Source organism: Bos javanicus, chromosome 28, assembly GCF_032452875.1.
Source record: "Bos javanicus breed banteng chromosome 28, ARS-OSU_banteng_1.0, whole genome shotgun sequence".
In the NCBI taxonomy this organism is placed as follows: Eukaryota; Metazoa; Chordata; class Mammalia; order Artiodactyla; family Bovidae; genus Bos; species Bos javanicus.
The window spans coordinates 34,802,696-34,824,048 of NC_083895.1; the positions used below are offsets into that span (position 1 = coordinate 34,802,696).

General features: G+C 49.5%; 1 protein-coding gene across 18 annotated transcripts in view; it reads right to left on the reverse strand.

Annotated features, from left to right (window-relative positions):
• The window catches only part of KCNMA1 (potassium calcium-activated channel subfamily M alpha 1), a 773,076-nt gene extending 752,061 nt beyond the window's left edge, over window positions 1-21,015 (reverse strand). For 9 of the 18 annotated variants that reach the window (XM_061405423.1, XM_061405422.1, XM_061405430.1 and 6 more), the window contains exon 1: window positions 20,489-20,998. In XM_061405423.1, coding sequence (XP_061261407.1) covers window positions 20,489-20,836 — 348 coding nt within the window. In that variant the 5' untranslated portion in view covers window positions 20,837-20,998. Of the gene's footprint in view, window positions 1-20,488 lie in introns of all 18 variants that reach the window. The other 9 variants (XR_009734238.1, XM_061405428.1, XM_061405415.1 and 6 more) reach the window with 3 other exon arrangements.
• Between the last annotated feature and the right edge of the window lie 338 nt (window positions 21,016-21,353).

Sequence of the window (21,353 nt, forward strand, 5' to 3'; positions counted from 1 at the left end):
TGTTATATAGTCACTAGCAGTCTGTTAATGAAAGAAAGGAATGTCTTAAAATTCAGAATGGCACCAGGCCCCTCACCCGTAAGATGTATTTTGGGATAATCTTGGCACCAAATGGTTTATCCTGGGCCATAAAATTATTAACTTGAATCTTGAAGAAGGGCAGACCACCACACAAATAGTTTCATTTACATAGATTAGGGGAACAATATCTGAGTATAACACCCTGGTTTGTCAAGTAGGTTCTGAGCCAAGGGGCGGAACCGACTTGAAGACAGAGTCTGGGGTAAATGCACAGTACATTAGCATAGCCTAAGACAAACATTTCCATAAGAAAAAGGCATTGGTTATCTCTAGGTTTGAGAATAGTTAACTTCTGGTGAAACCAGGTGTCGTTATGGTAACACAGTATTTTAAGAGAAACCTCCTTTTAAATTTGTACAGAGAAGGAAAAAATATCGCTAGCTTGTTTCCTCCTGCCGCTTAAGAGAGATAAAAATGTCTGATATTTGCAGGCTATTTCCTCCGTTTGGAGATCCCTGGCCTTCCTGCCTGTTACCCTCTCACTTCCATGACCAAAGAATCTAGATAGAGTAATATGGTCCAAGAGAAAAATTAATTTATCTGTGACTGGTTACGTGTGGAAAGCATGAGGAAAAGCCAGCAGTAACCCAAAGAAGCAATGGAAGAACCACTAGCCTAGAAGAAAGGGGCCAGCCCAGCAGCAGGGCCGCCTGTGCTCACGATGGGCTCCAAGTCCTTCATGAGCGGAGGGCAGCGGAAAGACCATGGTCCCTGAGGCCAAGCAGACCAGAATCCACGCCTGCCCATGATTTACGGAGGGAAATAAGCCTCTCTGAGCTTCAGTCTCCACATACACATAATATGGACAACATACCTGCCTCCTGTTCTGTGCCATCATGCTGATTATCTTGGAATCAGCCATGGTGGGAATATTTACAAACTGACAAACGCCACCAACGTATTGACAAATGCTACAAATCGAGGCGTTCTTCCTAGAGGTTAAACAGGTACCAGCACATCACTAGACAAACAGGAGAGGGAGGTCAAGGAAAGAGAATTCCAAGTAGAGTGGATGGCGTCTGTGAAGGCCCCGGGATATAGAAACAGAAAGTTTAGCAAAGTGAAGGAAGTCCTCTATGGCTGGGTGCAGAGAGCTCAGGAAGAAATCTAAGAGCAACCCAGACAGAGGGCAAAAGTCAGAGTTTGTGGAACGATCACCCTTTAATAGTTACGTGTTCCAGTCATCTAGTTCTATGATAAAAAATTACCTCAAAATGCAGTGGCTTGAAATAATCACTTAATTTTATTTATGATTGATAAGTCAGAAACTCAGGGAGGATGAGCTGGCTGGCTCAGCTCTGATTCATGTCAGCTGGAGCTGGACAATCTACTTCCAAGATCGACTCTGCCCACCATGTCTGGTGCCTTGGTGCTCCTTGGAGAGTCTCTCCCTCCACACGGCAGCACATCCCCGGGCCTCTCCAAGTGACCTGCTCTTCTCAGAGCATGGAGCTCTCAGGGTGGTCAGGCTACTCCATATGAGCCTGGGTCAGGCTCATGGCCTCTCCTGGAAGATTAACCCAAGGAAGCAGGTGGAGTGCTCAACAGTGTGTGTCATACCCAGAAGGACCTGTGTGCTTCCTTCTCCAGGAAGCCACGAGGGAAGCTGCAAGGGTGCTTCTGACCATGTCCTGGAAGAAGCAAAACCATTCCCACCACATTCTACTGATTACAAGCAAGTCACAGAGCCAGCCCTGTTTCAAAAGTGGGGCAGGGGGCACTACCCAAAAGTCTGAACAGCAGATCCGTGGCTTACCGGGAGCTTCTGAAGACAAGCTGCCACACTATTACTGATCAGCCAACACCTGCTGCCCACTCCCTGGGACCACCTGGAGGAGGCACAGGAGTTCAAAGAAAGGAAAACCACCAGCCCTGTCCACAGGGAGAATTCAATGGATGTTGCTCGCACAGGATACAGAGGATAAGGTGGGGTAACAGTAGAGAGACCAAGCCTCGACTCAGGCGAGCAGAGAAGGCTTCCCAGGAAGGTGACCTTCCCAGCACACGAGCCAGCCCTGAAGGATGTGGGAGGCAGCATGGAGGGTAGGAAAGGAAGGAGTAGACCATCTCTGAGGCCACTGCCCAGCCTTCTACCACATCCGGACTAGCCATGGATGGGGCCAGGCCATCTCCACCATTCCCAGTCCAGGCAGGTAGCCCAGGCCTGGGCACTCTGCAGCCATGGTCAGACAGTTCTAGAGCAAAAGCAGCTCCTGCCCATACCAGCCCATCACCAGGCCCATGAGTGTGCCCAACACGCTGGGGCTCGGGGAGGAGCCGTGGACTGTGGACCTGTTTATTCTGGCCTGACCTCCTCACCCAGAGCCAGCAGCACCGTGACCAGCGGAAAGGCTAGTTACGCAACGGACCTATAGCAGCCTGCCAGCCTCTGAGGCCCGGCCCGGCCACCAGGCCTGGAAGCAAGACTGCTTCTGCCTAGCTGGCCGGCCTGGACCCCCACAGCCATTTTCCATACAGGCACAGGATGCTCTGCTGACAGACACCTGGAGACAGCAGAGGCCGTGAGAGGGAGCTAAAAATAGCACAGCTAGCAACAGAGGGCTTTTCCAAATCCTCAGGGTCCTGTTATTCCTTGCCCACGTACCCACATGGGCAGGCACCCAAGCTTTCACCCTTCTCCAAAGCTCATGCTAAGAACAAGCACAGGAGGCCCCCTATGTCACAGTGCTCAGAAGTCACGGAAACAGCCTGTCCTGGAGGCCAGGCCTAGGGATGGGCAGGCTGGGTCCACTTTTACAACCCACAGCCCCAGTGGACTCTCTCTGGCCACCCCCACTCTGACCAATTCTCAGTGCTGTCCACCTTTTTGGACTCTCGGGTTCTTAACGTTTCTCATACTTGGTTGGCCTTTAAGAATTACGGACCTCGTGCTACATTTTTAACTTCACTTGTATTATGCTCACTCAGCCAGATGCCGAGAAAAGTCACACGTATGGACGTGTGGGCTGCAAAGTGCACAATTCCAAGGGCATCATTCATGACTGTCATGGGAATGGTACCCCAGAAACATGCAATGTGGCTACCGGTGTTGCCAGGGAGGAAATTATGTCTTACACAACCCTGCATCCCTGGAAAAAGAATGGCCACACTGATAAAGATTCGTGGACTGACCCATTCGTATCTGCTACCAAATATTCTGTGCATTGGGTTTGGCAGGCACAAGGCCACAATGTCCAATGGTTAGAAAGAAATCCATAATGTGATACAATAATGCATTTTCAGGCCATGGAATTGAAGGGGGCGAGGGATCGATCTTTCCAAGGCAAGGGAAGATTCACAGCCACTGAATAAGTTACCACTACCTCCTTCTGAGTGTGCAGATTAAATTCTCTGGCCCACCGACATTCAAAATGCACTTTATTTATAGCAGGCCAGGGAATTCAGAGATATTTATTTGCTTTTCATAGAATTTCCATTCTTTTAATAACACAGTTGCAGAGCTTGAGATATGAGCAAATAGCATGTCGGGCATCATTTCACATCAGGATGCTTGGTTCAGAGTCTACTGAGAAGCCTCCGCTGGTGGGTGTCAAACTATCTCACTCCTCCACACACTCCTGAATGAGTGCCCCTGCCCTTTCCACACGAAACTCTCAAGGGTTTTGCTTTTGTTTTTTTCAATTTATTTTTTAATTGGAGTAAAATTGCTTTACCATGCTGTGTTAGTTTGTGCTGTACAACTACGTGAATCAGCTCTAAGTATGCAGAGGTCCCCTCCCTTGTGGGCCTCCCTCCCATCCCTGCCCCACCTCCCTCCTCCAGGTCATTATAGAGTACTGAGCTGGGCTTCCTGTGCTACACGGCAGCTGCCCACTAGCTATCTGGTTTACACTCCCTGGTAGTTCAGCTGGTAAAGAATCCACCTGCAATGCAGGAGACCCTGGTTCAATTCCTGGTTGGGAAGATCCCTGGAGAAGAGATAGGCTACCCACTCCAGTATTCTTGGGCTTCCCTGGTGCTTCAGATGGCAAAGAATCTGCCTGCAATGTGGGAGACCTGGGTTCGATCCCTGGGTTGGGAAGCTCCCCTGGAGGCGGGCACAGCAACCCACTCCAGTATTCTTACCTGGAAAATCCCCCTAGACAGAGGAGCCTGGCAGGCTACTGTCTATGGGGTTGCAAAGAGTTGAACACGACTGAGCAGCTAAGCACAGCACAGGGGATACACGTCAACGCTACTCTCTCAATTCATCCCACCCGATCCTTCCCCTCTGTGCCTACAAGTCCGTTCTCTACATCTGCACCTCTATTCCTGCCCATTTCTTAAGATTTTTAAAAATACATTTGAATTCTGCATCCTACTCCTAATAGCTTCTGTATATGTGTTAATACTAAAACTATGTTTTTATCCAAAACTTCCAGGAAGACTGATAATCAGAAAAATGCCCCAATATGTATGTGATGCCTCCACCTACACCTCATCACAGGGATATGGTATATTTGCCCTATTTCATAATGTCCAGTCTTGCATTATTTGATGTCAAAGTCATAGCAGCCCTCAGTTGTGCAGTGAGCAACATGCACAGCTGCCCACAGCGCACCTGCCTGCTGGGGAGAGAAAAGGTGCTTGCTCTGACCAGCAAGGGAAACCAAGACAAGGAGAGACTCAGAGGACTAGATAACCCTTAAGGTTCATTTCTATCCAGATAGGATAGCACTTTCCAAACTTGTCCAGGGGAATCTCACATCTTATCTAAGGACGGTGCCTGACTCTCTACATACTATATCCTCTCTTCAGTGCTAGGTCTCCAAAGTTTCCTTCAATATGTGGAGGGATGAGCTGAGCAGAGCCCACCTACCACTACAGCAGTAGTGACTGTAGGTGAGCAGTACAGGGGTTAGACACATGGGCTCCCCTGCCCACTGCCTGGACTTACACCCATGAAATTAAAAGACGCTTACTCCTTGGAAGAAAAGTTATGACCAACCTAGATAGCATATTCAAAAGCAGAGACATTACTTTGCCAACAAAGATCCGTCTAGTCAAGGCTATGGTTTTTCCTGTGGTCATTTGTGGATGTGAGAGTTGGATTGTGAAGAAGGCTGAGCACCGAAGAATTGATGCTTTTGAACTGTGGTGTTGGAGAAGACTCTTGAGAGTCCCTTGGACTGCAAGGACATCCAACCAGTCCATTCTGAAGGAGATCAGCCCTGGGATTTCTTTGGAAGGAATGATGCTAAAGCTGAAACTCCAGTACTTTGGCCACCTCATGCATAGAGTTGACTCATTGGAAAAGACCCTGATGAAGGGAGGGATTGGGGGCAGGAGGAGAAGGGGACGACAGAGGATGAGATGGCTGGATGGCATCACTGACTCGATGGATGTGAGTCTGAGTGAACTCCAGGAGTTGGTGATGGACAGGGAGGCCTGGCGTGCTGCAATTCATGGGGTCGCAAAGAGTTGGACACGACTGAGCGACTGATCTGAACTGAACTGGCCCTCACTACTGGGTGACCCTGAGCAAGTCACTGCACCTCTCCACGTCTCTGTTTCCTAACCTATAAAGTGAGGATGAAGACACCGCCTCTGTCACTGGGTTGTGGCGAGGATTAAATAATATAAAGTGCTTAGGAACTACCAGGCACACAAATGCTCAAAGTTTGTTACCCAAAAAAGAAAGAAAATTACATCCTCTATGCCTCAGTCTCCTAATTTGCAAACTGGGAATCACAACAAGGTTCACTCCAGGACTTCCCTGGTGATCCAGTGCTTAAGAATCCGCCTGCCGATGCAGGAGACATGGGTTCGATCCACATGCTGCGGGGTAACTAAGCCACAACTACTGAGCCCTCGTGCCTAGAGGCTGTGCTCTCCACGTGTGAGAAGCCCGCACAGCACAGCTAGAGAAAGACCGCGTGCAGCAACCAAGGCCTGGAGCAGCCAAAAATTAATTAATTAATTTAAAAAAAAAGTTCACTCTGCAGGACTGTCCTGAGGTTTAAACAACATAATAAACATCCTCCTCCTCCTAAGTCGCTTCAGTCGTGTCCGACTCTGTGTGACCCCATAGACGGCAGCCCACCAGGCTCCCCCATCCCTGGGATTCTCCAGGCAAGAACACTGGAGTGGGTTGCCATTTCCTTCTCCAATGCATGAAAGTGAAAAGTGAAAGTGAAGTCGCTCAGTCGAGTCCGACTCTTAGTGACCCCATGGTCTGCAGCGCACCAGGCTCCTCCATCCATGGGATTTTCCAGGCAAGAGTACTGGAGTGGGGTGCCATTGCCTTCTCCAACATAATAAACATATGGAATTTTAAAGGAGCACTCGATGCTATAGTAACTACTTTAAAAAGTTTCTTAAATTTTTTCCCAAAAAGCCAGTTACTCCAGTTCACACAGAAAGACTCGGCAAAACAAAAGCACTGGTAAGTGTGGAGATCGATGCAATGTCTGAGGAGGGAGAGAAAAGACCAAGAGAGAATGTTTGAGAACAGGTGCTGTTTTCTACAACAGGTGGTAGGCAGGATTTACTAACAGTGACAGGTCTCTGCTCTGAGTCACTCTCTCCAAGGTCAGGAAGCAAAGAGGGGCAGGGTGAACCCACACGGTGGGGTGGGGAGGAGAGAATGGGAGTGCTCTCTCGCTGGCTTTTCTTTTCACCATTAAAACCGCTGTCAAGCCTTGCCTAGCATTTAAATAGCATCATCCCTGGAGATAGCTGTTTCAGTTTCATTACAGTCTGTGTTCATAGAGTACAAGTAGAAACCTTCGTGATTTTATTAGTTTCCATGCAACTCAGGAGAGATCTGCATGATAACATTTCAGCTCCTGACTTAAAGAAGGGTCCAATTAAAAGCAGAGTGCTTGCATCGCCTGTCACTGGAAAATGAAAAGCTTCCAGAGCTTTCAAAAAAACTTCTGTCCTAACTGGCTCATGGCCAGAAATCAACTGTTCAGTACAACAGATTAAAAATAAAAAAAAAAACTATGGTCTTCAATTTTTTAGTTTATTTTGTAAGAAATACTTGCAGGATGCCTGCAACCCTCCAATAAAAGTTAAAATATAACAGAAAATCTAAGGAAAGTATTTTTATCTGGGCCTCGTCAAGTCCTACATCATCACCAATTCGTTCGATAAAGCCCCCAAACTACCTGGCACTCTGTGGATCTGTGAAGTATTAACAGAATGGATCTGTGGCAAGTTAAAATTTAATACATGGCCCTAGTAGCATAATCTGATTAATGTTATATAACCTAAGAGACTATTCAGCAGGTTCTGATGTGCTGGCTATGATTTGAGGCGGGGGTGGGGGGTCCGGGCAGGGAGGGGCGGCACTTCAGAAGTTACTGACTCCATCGGACATGCTCTCCTTTGCCACAGACACTGTGGTCATCTTATCCCTCATTTTGGCCACTGGAACGCCGTGGAATACGACTGAGATGAACATTCTCGCTTTGGAGTTATCTTCTGGGCCGAGTTAAGGAAAAGCATGAAAGTACGCACGACCTCCTCTCAAATCAGATGTTTCTTTTTATTCCCAACTTCAACAAAGCCGGTCTATCATAGTGGACTGTTTATAGTCTAGTCTATAATCTAAGCCCATGGGGTCGCAAAGAGTCGGACACGACTTGGCAACTGAACCACAGCAACAACTATAATCTAAGACCTTTTCAGCCTCTCCCCCACATCAGAAACTAAAACTAAAACTTTAATAACAGTGTGGTTATGTCAGAAATTAAAACCAAAACTTCAATAACAGTGTGGTTATGTCATCTGAAGTAACAGCACAGTCACAAAAACCTATTTCTGAGACTCTTTTTTCTTTTAATGCTAAGTTTGATAGTATTTCCAATGGGGCCTATGTCCCCAGACTGTCATTCTTAAATATGCCACCTCATCAAAATCAATATGGAAGTTCTGAGAACAGGTCAATCAAATTTCACTCTGGGGATTCATTGAGGAACCAGACCTGCTCCCTGGACCCACTGCCTTGGGTAAGTTAATCTCGGGTTCTTTATCAGGTAAGAGTGACAGCTCTAAAATCCGATTTAAGAAATGGCTGTCCATTAAAAAGCATGGAATAATGTCATTTGCAGCAACATAGATGGATCTAGACAGTGTCATATTGAGTGAAGTAAGTCCGACAGAGACGCAGAAATGTCATATGACATCTCTGACATGTGGAATCTAAAAAGAAATGATACAAATGAACTTATTATAACACAGAAAGAGACTCACAGACTTAGAAAATGAACTTATGGTTGCCAGGCAGAAGGGATAATTGGGGACTTTGGGAAGGTCATGTACACACTGCTGTATTTAAAATGGATAACCAACAAAGACCTATTGCATAGCGCATGGAACTCTGCTCAATGCTATGTGCCAGCCTGGAAGGGGGGAGGGTTGGTGGAGAGTGGATACATGTGTATGTATGGGTGAGTCCCTTTGCTGTTCACCTAAAACTACCATGACATTGATAATCGGCTATACTCCAATAAAAAATGTTTTTGGTATTAAAAATTTTCTAATTTAAAAAAAAATTAGCTGTCTACTGAAATCTCCCTGAAATGAATCAGAGAGCATGTTTCACACGAGAAAGCTAGGGCCTGGAGACGTGACTTGCCTACGATACTATAGCTACTTATATGTCAAAATAAAAAACACACGAACTTCCTAGATAGTCCAGTGGTTAAGACTCCATGCTTCCAATGTAGGGGGCATGGGTTCCAGAACTAAGTTACCACATGCCTCAAGACGGAGGCAAAAAAATTAAAAATCCAGTGTCCTTTCACTTCACACACTATCAAACGAGACTCACTGGCAGAAAGAGAGTTGCTGGGTCTGTCCTTCTGCTCCCACTATGGGTACCATCAGAACCAAACAAGGCCAGCCAGGAAACTTCTCCCAGGACTGCCTGTTATCAGACCTTGGAGGAAAGATATCAGCTGCCCCACCGACCAACATGAGCACCACAGTGAAGAATGTGCTCAAAGATAATGATGACAAACTCCAGGAAGTGGGGTTTAGAGGGATTTTCTTCCTTTCTTAAAAAAATTTTAACAGTGGGAAAATAGACATAAACTTAACCATCTTAACCATTTTCAAGTGCACCATTTGGTAACATTAAAGGGAAGTTGCTCAGTTGTGTCCGACTCTTTGTGACCCCTTGGACTGTAGCCTACCAGGCTCCTCTATCCATGTGATTTTCCAGGCAAGAGTACTGAAGTGGGTTGCCATTTTCTTCTCCAGGGGATCTTCCCGACCCAGGGATCGAACCCAGGTTTCCCGCATTGTAGGCAGACACTTTACCATCTGAGCCACCAAGGAAGTCCTTTTGGTAATATTAAGTATATTCATATTACCATGAAGAACCTTTTCATCCTGCAAAGCTGAAATTCTATATCCATTAAACAACAATTCCCTCATCCCCCCACCCCCCAATAACCATCATTCTACTTTTGTCTTTAGGAATTTAGGCGCCTCAACATAAGTAGAATCACACAGTATTTTGCCTTTCACGACTGGCTTATTTTATTCCGCATAATGTCCTTGAGGTACATCCATGTTGTAGCACACGTCAGAATTTCCTTCCTTTTTCAAGCTGAATAATATTTCATTGCATGTACATACCACATTTTGTTTATCCATTTATCCATCTTTGGACACCTGGGTTGCTTCCACCTATCATGAATAACGCTGATATGAACAGAAATACACAAATCTCTTCTTTTAGATATGTACCCAGTAGTAGAACTGCTAGGTCAGGTGGTAGTTCTATTTTCAGCTTTTCTGAGGAGCCACCATACACTTCCCATAACAGCTGTATCATCCTGCATTCCCAGTGCACCAGGGTTCCAATTTCTCCACATCCTCACCAACACGTGCTGTTTTCTGGGCTTCTGACATAGTAGCCATCATGATGGGTTTGAGGCATCCCTTTTTCTTTTAGTGCCTCTCTGTCCTGCCTACATCTTCTACAACGCATATATACATACTTTAAGGACAAAAATTCGAAACACAAACTGAAAAAGAAATCTTACGGGGAAGACGGTAGTACACGAACATTAAGAATGGATTTCTTTAAGACAGGCAAATCACTGACTTCTCTGATGGGCTCAGCTCAAGACACCATTCCTGTATTCTTCAAGAATCTTACCACTTGGTCAGCTGTGGCTTCCACAATCTATGGGAGAAATGGTCGTAACTCATGAGCAGTTAAATCAATGCCGCTGAGCACTATGAGCAAAGTGCTCCCAGATGCACAAAGAAAATAAACAATATATTAAGCGGCGGCCAGCTAATGTTGGCCATGAAAATCCCCGGCACTTGGATAAACGCTTTCACCTTCCAGATCTTTCCTCCGAGCCTCAGGGCCCTCATCTCTGAGCTCTCCATTGTTAATCATTGTACATCTACTTTTTCCCCTTCCAGAGCCACAAAAAGTCTACCTTCCAAAGTCAAGTATAGAGAAAACAAGTTCATACAGCATCCTCTCCCAAAGAAAAGAACACTGCTCCTGCGTAAACAGATGCACAAAGAAGAAAAGCCCCCAGAAACCTTATGACCCTGGGTGTCTGGGTCACAGGGCCACACACACCTCACGGTAGCAGTTAATCAGAGGGAACTTCTCACTTGAAAAGCTAAACTCTCCCAAGAGGGAAAGCACGCTTTCCACTGGTCTTTATATCATTCTGCACACCTTGGGGGTGAGGTCACTTATCATGATTTATTCATTAAGACAAAGGTGAAGGGACTAAAAACAAAATCCATCCAATTATATATTTATCTAACCTCCAGTTTCCAGAAGAGAAATTCTACTTTTCTTTGTGTGAGCATCTCCTGCTCCCCACTGCCCTCCTCCACCCTCCCCTCTTGCATGCTCTCTTTCTGCTCTGATTTGTTTCTGCTCAGCAAAATAGGGAGAATGACAGCAGTGGTATAGAGAAGCCCAGAGGAGAAGAGATAAGATGAGCAGTTGGAGAGGAATAATCTTCAATTCTAGAAGCAGCTGTATTTAAATGTTTCAAAAAGAGGCTCAAGATCGCTGTCTGTTCTCCATCCTTTGGGAGCAGCCAACACCTAGAAAGCAGAGTCCAACTTGTGCTTCTTAACAAAGGATCCACACTCCACATCTGGATTCTTGGCATCACCCCCAAATCACATCTGCTCTCAGCCAAGCTCAGCACTAAACTCTGAAAGAAGCTGAACTTTGGAAATGCCAGGCACAATCCAGTGACAAAGAGGTGACCTGATGGCTCAGGGACAGCCACGTCCTCACCCCCCAGCGTCCAATAAGACCCACACAAGGACGTCCCTGGTGGTCTAGTGGTTAAAAATCTATCTTGCAATGCAAGGGACACCAGTTCAATCCCTAGTCCAAGAAGATCTCACATGCCACAGAGAACTAAGCCCATGCACCTCAACTACTGAGCCCACACTCTACAGCCCAGGAGATGCAACCACGGAGCCCACATGCTGCAACTACTCAAGCCTGTGTGCCTAGAGAAGCCACCACAATGAGAAGCCTACAACGAAGTGCAGCCCACTTGCTGCAGCTAGAGAAAACCCACATATAGCAACAAAGACCCACCACAGGCCAAAATAAATAAATAAGTAAATCTTTAAAAAAAAATTTTTTTAGTGCAAACTGTGGGGAACAGGACATGGGGAAGCCTCACCACTTCTGGGGAAGAAGGACTAGACAGAGTCATGAGAAAAAAAAGAAGGTGGTTTGCATGGTAGCAACAAAAGTCAAGGGAATTCTACATCTCAAGATCATTGCTGACAACTAAACCTAAACCAGCCCTGGGCCTTTCTGGACTGGACTGAATCCAAAATCCATCACCTACCAAGACGTGTTCCATATGTTCCAGAAATACCCCAGAAGCAAAGAGCGGCTAGTGCAAGGAGAAAGACCTTTCCATTCAAAGGTGGGTTTGTGCCCCACTATGGAAAGGTGACTTCAGAAGACCATGAACACCCCTGTCTCCTCTAGAGATGGGGCAGAGGGCTCCTAGCACTGGTGCTGAAGAGGAGGTAGGACCCCAGCCCCAAAGTACCTTTCTATACTTACAACGTCACAATCCCACACGCTTCTAAACTTGCGAGATCAAGCCCTCATTGCTGTCCACTAACCTGCAGACTTCAGTCCCTCTGCTCCTGGGCTTGGCAGGAACCACAGGGAAGAAGGGAAGTCAGGAAAAGGACGGAGAGCAGGAGAAAGGGGAGAAGGAAGAAACACAGAAGTTCCCGTTAACTACCTTTGAAAGGCCCAGAGTCAACCGGATCTGGTCCCCTGGAAAAGCCTAGCAGGGAGGCCAGTGAAGCAGCATAAAGAACACAAAGTAAATGAGATGTTTTAAATAATTTCTCTTTTGGCCATGTAAAGAAGCATTAGTCACCCAGGTAATGAGATCTTACACGGAGATGATTCCGAGGCTCAGCTTGACGATGTTAAGTAGATCCATTCTGGACCCGGAGTGCCAGTTACATTTCCAACTGGCAATTAGACACAATCCCCCAAGGACAATCACCAAATAATGTCCCAAACAAAGCAAAGCCCATCTTCAGGCTGCCACTGTTTTGAAGCTCTCCTTCCATCCCCTGCCTGACTCATACAGCTCAAGAACAAGGGCTCGTCATGAACTAATGCTTGTTACCCACTGGTCAGGGGAGACCAGGGTGGCATGAAAACTTAAATTCAGAAGTGACTCAAATATCATTTTGTCGCTGAATCAAACCCATCTCTTTCACTCAGAGTTTCTCCATAGCTTCTAAGAAATTACCCTAAAGATCAGCAAACTCTATCTGTACCTATAACATTCCCACACAGCTCCCCTCACGCCCACTCAAAAACCACTGTGGCAAGGACCCACCCAAAATACATGTTTGCTTATATTTACACAACTCGTCCTGCCCTCAGGCAGGTTTGCAGGCAACTCAGAGACCAGACATATGTGTACCCATGAGAAGATAACTGAATTTTTCCCTCCCCTCCATCAAACAGACTCGATCTTATTTCTCTTCTAGCACCTAGCTTGGTTCCTGGAACACAGGATGCACTTACTATGGAACAAAAGCAAAAACAAGAATAATAATAACCATAAGATTTATCTGAGGACTGGGACTTCCCTGGCGATCTACTGGTTGGGGTTCCATGCTCCCAGAGCAGGGGATACAAGTTCAATCCCTGGTCGGGGAACCAAGATCTCACATGCCGCGCAGTGCAACCAAATTTTTTTTTTAAATTATTTGAGGACCTACTGTGTGCCATGCATCATGCTAAGGCCTTCATTTAAGCTGAAGATGCTCAAGATAAATGTCTATTCCAGGTTCTCCCCTTTGACAATGGAACAACACAAGAAGCACATCTCCAGGAAAAAGCCCCTGACAGTACGAGCCGTGAAAAACCCGACAGCAGGGTGAGAAAACAAGCTACTTCCAACTGCCCCTGCTGGAACTGTGGAGGAGTACCCCTGGAGGGCGGTACAGCTCAGGGCCACCCACCTCTCCACACTCAGTGATCAGGTCTTGAGCCCAATCCTCTCACACTGCACCCTCTGTGAGAGGGTTTGGGAAGGCCCACCCGGGTCTCTATGGAAAATCAGGCTGCAGTTTTGCGGCCCGCCAACTTCAAACAGTCCGGAGGGCATGGCCAGCAGCTGGCCTCCCGGAGCTTCACCACAGAGCAGCCCCCGCTCCACCAAGAGCCTCTAATTTTGCAAGAGGGTGGTTTGGCTGAGTTGCCATCCTGGACTTCGGAAAGTCTCACCCCTTGCAGTGGGACCCACTGGCACGAGGGAGAGCCTGTGGGCGACACATGGACCACACCCCACACATCTGCAGGATGCTGCCCTGGCCACCATGACCCAAGCCCAAACCAAGGGCTCTGTGGGTTCCTTGGGCGCAGACACGCCAACAATCAGCTTTAGCATCGAGGGTCCAGACTGAACTGCAGCAAGGAGAAGAGGCCTGAGCCGAGTTTTCTCGACCCGGTTGTCCTGGCACAGTGAACTTTCCTCTTCTCATCCCTTCCCATGCTGAGGAAATGGGAACTTCCATATTTTAAAATAGCCCTGTCTTCAGAGAGGGACTGCTTGGAGACTGAGGAAGGGACCGGATACTTGCTTCTCAAAGAGTTGTCTGCCCAGCACCTGTGTCTCATGAGAAATGCAGAGTCTCAGGCCCCACCCTGGACCTTCTGAATCAGAATCTGCATCCCACTAGTTCCCCAGGTGATTTGTGTACATATTAAGGTGCGAGAAGCACCAGGAGCAAACAGACTGATGCTCCCTCTGGCCTTTGGAGGAGGAGATCTGACACCCCAACTGCACAGCCCTGGAGCCTTCTCCCCAGAGTGCACACCCTGCCTCTGAGGCTGGGCCCCCCCGAGCATCCTTCTCCGTGTGCCCAGGGTCAGCGTTCCACCTGATGCATTTCAGGGACTTCCCTGCTGACCCAGTGGCTAAGACTCTGCGCTCCCCATGCAAGGCGCCCAGGATCCATCTCTGGTCAGGGAAGTAGATCCCACAAGGTGCGGCTAAGAGTTCGCCTGCCACAATGAACAGTGAAGATCCCATGTGCTGCAACTAAGACTTGAAACAGCGAAACAAATAATTTTTTTTTTAAGAAAAGAAGCATTTCATAAAAGAACACTCTGTTGATCTGCTCCCTGCTATGCACAGAAAGGCTCTGGGAGGTCAGAGGTCCTGCGGGAGGCCAACCTTGCCTGACCCCCAGACAGGGCTTGCAGAGAAAAGGGTTCCCCTCAGGGCTCCAGGAGCTGTGGCATCACGGCACCAACACGGCCCCTCTCGTGCGAACCACAGGGGCATCCCAGCAGGGGCACCACAGCTCTGATGTCCCAGGAAGATGGTGTTGGCTCCTGTGATTCACAGGCTAGCACAGCCACTGCCACTGTGAGCAGGGACACCCCGGCTGCCCACACTGGGAAGGAGGTCCTGGCATTGTAATCCAATGCCAACCTGACTGCTTCAGCACCAGGCTCCTCTTGCCCTGGCCAGAGAGAGACCCAAAGCAAGAACTCCCTGTAACAGCCACACAGAGGATGTCCCCATCCAGGAAAGAAGGCCCTAGTGATCCTTGCCCTGGGAGTCCTTTCTCCCCAAGGCCACACACTAGGGCAGCTCTTTAGGCCCCTGGGCACCCGGAAGCAGGGCCAGAACATGGTTCGCAGTCACTGGTGTCCTCCTAGGAAAAGCTATAAAGTGGGGTCCCCTAGAGTACCTATCCCAAGGGGCTGTGCTCTGCGACAATCCCTAGTGTACAGATGAGGAGACTGAGGTACAAAGTGGCAAAGTCCTTACCCCAGGTCACAGGCTGACTCTGGGATGCTACCCAGTGACCCTGACACCTAGGCTGAGCTGCTCAAAGTGAGTATGGCCAAGGGTAGTTTACCCAATTCTTCTCCCATGGAACTTCTCCCAACCTGTGATGTGACTCTCCAAGGGCCCGCAGCTATGTCAGCTATGTCAGAAAGTAAGCTGTGTCTTGACTTTCAATTTTGTTTCACAAGGTAAATTCAAGGGCATGTGCTCCACAGAACACACTGGAGGAAATACCGCTCTGGGGACCACCAGGGTAGAGCTGGTCTGGGGAGAGGGCACCCTGGTGGGGAAACTGTCACAGCCTCAGGGGAACAGGTCTGTGAGCACTGGACTGGGGATAACAGGGGTGGAATTCATCCCTTCTCAAGGGACATTAGACAGCCATGCATGGCCACCAAACCTTTCACTTGCACTAGGTCTGCAGCTCCTGGAGCCGCATGATGACAAGGCTCATCCACTCTCTTCCCCACCATCAAAGCACTAGCCAACTGCCAAGCTCTCCTCCACATCCACATCCACGTCCAGGAGCCTTCCCAGGCTGCCCCTCCCCCACCTGCCAGACTAGCAGCAGCCAAGAGTCATGAGTCCAAATCTCAGTCTCAGATCCAAGGACAATCAACTTCAGGGTCTAGAGGTCCCTTTTGGTTCAAACTTCTATTTGTTGTAGTTAGTGCCCTTCCAGGGTCAAAAGTTCAAGGACTTAAGGAGAAAATTTTAAACTCGCCGTCTTGTGAAGCCATGAGATCTCCTACTGACAGGCCTGCTAAGTAACAGGCATTTCCTGGGTGGTATATACCCAGTACTGTCCCTCCTTATAAGAAACCTACAAAGGAAGCATCATCACGCTCTTCTTACAGGTGAAGACAAACAACTTAACTGCCAGCCACAGATGCCCAGGTAACAAGCGTGGGCTCCACGATTTGCACTCGGGTCTGTCTGACTGCAGTGTCTCTACGGAAGCGTGCATTTCCACAGGGAGAGCCAGGAACAAGGAGAAAAAGCTCTCAGGACAAGGAAGGTCACCTGCAGCTCCCTGGTGCCTGGGACCTGAGTGCTTCTCCAAGGCCACCTTAAGTGATGCCATCAAAGCGGAGCATCTGAAGGTCATCCAGTGCCGCCGATCTCCAGGATGAGATGAGGCACCAGGGCCAATCTGGAATCAAGAATTCTGAGGCTCCGAAGCTCCAGCCCTGATTGGACGTGCCAGGCCAGACCCTGGGTAATCACCAAGCCGTAATGGGATCTGATGTTTATATTAGTCACGAGCCTGACAGAGAAAACGTGTTGTTTTCTCAGACACAGCCATGAAGACAATACCTCCATAATTCATTACGTGCAGACCAGACTTGATCGAACACAAACTTCTCCGAGGAGGATGGCTTGCACAGAGAAAAGGATGAGTCTATGCCTGGCCACACGAGGCCCCTCCCAGCAAACCACACCACCGTAGGAAACTGGCCTCAGTTTCCCCAGGCATTTAAAGAAAAGCAGCCTGCGGGCTGGAGGAAGAGCAGAAGGTGGAAATAAAGACACACAAGCACTCTGAAGCTGGAGAATTACAAAATGTGTCCTGAGCTAGAGACTTTACCCATAGATCGCCAACTCCTTCTACTATCCTCCACTGGGTCCCAGGGCAGGAAGGGGCAGTAGCACTCACAGAATTCAACCCCATATTTCACACAGCAGGAAAGAGACCAGAGAGACTAAAACCACGCCTTCAAGGTCACACCCTTGTTGAGGCTGCCAGAGCAGCTCCTTGTTCACTACAGTCTGCGGCTGGCTTCAACCTGGAAACGTCACAGCCAAGTGAATGGAGGGCTCTGATGAAACCCATCAGAGAAAAAGACCATGAGGTGAAAAAATACAGCAAAGACTATAATACCGGAATGACTGTGCCCAAGTTCCAAACAGCGAGAAAACGGGATTCTTTTTTGTCTTTTGTTCCCTAAAGAAGCCCACGTGCCATTCTTTTCAGAACAGTGAAGTCATTCACAATTTGAGATTCAGAGGTCAGAGGGACTAAGGATGAGATGCCTCTTGATGTACACCCAGTTTCGGGCTCCTTTGATCGAAAAGGATGGTATAGTCCCAGAGGCCAAATGCTGTAATTCCAGAGCTCCAGCTGAAGCTTATTCCCCTAGAGTTTCAGATGTGAAAAAGACCCTAGCTCCAGGTCAGACCACCTTGGGGCTAAATCAGGATGAGGGTGAACATATCTGAGGGCTGGTAGAATAGTAAGGAAAAGCAGCCTTGGTTTGCTTGGGAAACCCAGCACTAAAATAATTATTCCAAAGTGAAGCCAAATGCATTCTTCTGAACGGCATCTTGACAACTACTAAATACTTGGAAAGCAAAAAGAATGAAGGACAAAAAAAAAAAGAAAAAACAGAGAGAGACTGCAGTAAAAATACAGACCTCAAGGGTAGAAAGAAAAGTTTATAAAAGGCCCAAGTAACTACTATTGGGCAAAATGAGATGGCTACACACACTTGTTTAATTGAGCAAATCAAGGGGCAGTGATCCTAGGCACGTTTTTAAAAAGGACTCTGAAGACACAAAAAGTAACCCTATCTCATTCTATACTGGCCTCACATCTTCCCAACCAACTGCAAGCATCTCTCGTTCCAGGCTGATTCTTTGTAGACACTTCCGGTTATGTCAACTTAGCATGTACTGGAGCTTCAAAATATAGCTTGATATAAGGGGGTTGTTCTTTTTAAATGATTGTTGCCAAAAAACGATTTTCTTGAGAAAACTTACAGAAGTTATGCTTGGTCATCATTTAGGAAAGAGACTCTACGTGAAATATCCAATCCGCATGTCACCACAGGCACTGCCATAGCACTGATGAACCTCCTACAGTAAAAAGACTTCAGAAGCTGCGTTTAAAACCCCAGGATCACAAAAACACTGAAACTTATTTTCACTCACTGAAAGAAAAGTTCTCAGTATGATCAAGCCTGCCCAGTTTCTGAAAGATAAGAGGTCATTTAAATTCACTAAAATCAGTCTAGAAAACATTTGAGATTTGTACGACTCTTTTCTCCCCGCCCCGCCCCCCAAGGGTAGTCACAGAATCTCGGTAAAGGAAAAACATTCCCAGACTGAAGACTGCTGGGGAGGCAGAGGAGAGGGAATGTGTGAATAAGAAGACTCTATGAATAAGCGTGGGTTTCCTAGGTGGCTCAGGGGTAAAGACTCTGCCTGCAATGCAGGAGATGCGGGTTCTATCCCTGGATCCGGAAGATCCCCTGGAGAAGGAAATGGCAACCCACTCCAGTATTCTTGCCTAGGAAATCCCATGGACAGAGGAGTCTGGTGGGCTACAGTCCATGGGGTCACCGGAAGAGAGTCCAACACAACTTACCAACTAAACAACAAGGACAACATGAACAGGCGCCCAGTCAGGAGGGCTGGGCAAGGGGCCAGGTCTAGGGGGGTCCCAGGGTTAGGATCCTGTGTAACCTGCTGGCTTCTCTGGAATGTGGGAGGTCTTCCACCCTGACAAGTAAGGAGAAACCGCTATGGCCAAGAAGGTATCTCCAGAGAAAACTGGCTGGCTAACATCTGGAGGTCTCAGAGAAGTAGGAGGAAGGATCGGATGATGGCTTTTATTTTTCTCCCGTATTTCCAACACATCAGTATTTTCCAAAACACAAATGTGCTGCCACAAAACACAGCTGAGCCCCAGTACCCGACAGGATGTATAATTAATGATCAGGAGAGAAAGCCAGAGCTTCCTTTCACCCTCGTGTGTCATACATAGCCCCTGTCTTACCTACTCCCTCTCAGAAGCAATTAAGGAAGCTGCTACAAGTTGCCGTGCCCTGTGGAAGTTTGAGGGGTCCTCGGACTAACTTTATTAGAAAAGACGTGAGATCTGCTTCTACCATGCACGGTTCGCTGTCCCTCTCTGATCCCCCCTCCCTCTGAACACGCTAGCACCGGTTAGACCCCTAGATTAAAAAGTGATCTAAACAGAAAGCAGCCCGGCCACTCTTTTTTTTTCCAGTTCTTTCTTTTTTTATCCTGCAGTTTTCTATGAAAAGCTGTCCCCCGCACCTTCAGCCAGTGCGGGGGAGGGGGGGGGGGCGGTGGAGAGAGGACATCTCTAGGGACACGACGCGACAGACCAGGCAGTCAGCCTAGCAACCGCGCATAAGGTGTAGTGAGCCCGGGTGCTGGTGGGCGTCTCTGCGCCAGGAATAGCCAACATCCAGCCACCTCAACAACGTCGGGGAGGAGGCTCGCGTGAGCACCGCGGCCTTGGCCGGCTCTCGGTGGTCCACCCCCAGCTCCAGCGCCACGCTGTCGGTGGCATTTTCGCGGACCTAAAGGCGGTGGCCTGGGGGCGAGAACACAGATGCCGAAGAACTTGGAGAGAGAATCAGTTCCAGGATAATATCTAAGAGTCACAGAGGGAGGGGATGTCAGGCTTGCCACCTCGCTACATTCCTAAAGCGGCAGCCTCCGCGGATTGTCTCTAAAAGTGGGATGCTACTCCCCAACTTTCTCTCGCCCCTCCAGGTGCCCCATGCCCTCTGGTCATGTTCCTCCCTTGGGATTCCCTAGTTCCAAAAGATGTCCTCCCTGCCTATAGGATTTTCCTTTTCTGATTCCACGGACTCACCTCCCCAACAGGTTTCTAAAGTGCGAGTTGACGTGCTCCCCCTCGCCCACCACAAGGAGCCCAGCCCGGGCAGGTGAGCCGCGCGGAAAGCTCACCCACGGCCCCCAGCTTGTTCGGTGCCCGCCCGGTCGGCTCTCCCTAACTCCGCACCACGGGCCCCCGAGCGGCGCGCGTACCCCGTCTCGGCCCCAGCCGCTGCCGCAAACAACCCTATAATAAATTAAAAGGTCGGGATGGGGCGTCCGCGTCCCGGAGCGCATCCGCTGGGGGCAATTCCTCACCCTCGGTGCGCCGGCCGCTGCCCCAATTGGCGGGCGCCGGGAGAGCGGAGGGAAGGGAAGACGGCGAGGGGCAGGCAGGCAAGGATGGAGGGAGGCACGGCGCGCTGAGGAGCAAGGAGGTGGGCTGCAGGGGACGCCGAGAAGCGGCGGGGCTGGCGCAGGGAGGAGGCGCCCGGGGCGCGCGTTACCTTCGTTTTGCCCCCGCAGTGGCAGCAAACGGTCCACAGGTACTTGAGCGTCCTCCAGAGCAAGATGATGAAGAGGCCGCCGAAGAAAGTCACCATGGAGGAGGCCAGGAAAGCCCACCACATGCGTTGGCCCCGGCTGTCGCACGGCACCTCCATGGTCACCGGGATGATGAGCGCATCCATCTTGGGCTCGTGGACCGAGGACGACGAGGAAGAGGAGGAGGAGGAAGAAGAGGAGGAGGAGGACGCGTCTAGGCTGAGATGGTTCGCGTGGATATTGCTGCTCATTCTAAGACTGCTGCCTCCGCCGCCGCCGCCGCCGCCGCCGCCGCCGCCACCATTTGCCATAGCTAGCAACGGGCAGCCGGCGCAGGGGCTCGGGGGAGCTCCTCCCGCCGCCGGCACCACCCCGAACACCCATCAACAGCCATATTGCTGCTACTGCTGCCGCCGCGGAGCGCGAGAAGGGGGCGGGGAGGCGCCTGGGCTCGGGGCGCTGTGCGCGACCTGGCGGGGTGCGCGGAGATATATACAGCGGGCCGCCGCCGCCCGCCCTCCCTCCCCCCGGCCGCCCGCCCGTCCGGGGGGGAGGGGGACGGAGCGCGCGGGCAGATCCCCTCCCAGGCCCGCGCCCCGCTCGTCCCGGGCTGCGCCGGCCCCAAGCGCCGAGAGCGAGGGGGCGCCGCGGGCCGCCGGCGCCCGGGGTCTGCGCCGGCCCGGGTGCCCTCGGCGCCGCGCCGCGCCGCCCGCCGTGCGCCACGCGTGTGCGCCGCGCTCCGGCCCGGGACCCCTCCCCGCACGCCGCTCGGGCAGCTAGCCCGCGGCTCTGGGCTTATTAGGCGGCAACTCGTTAATAACGTCTCAT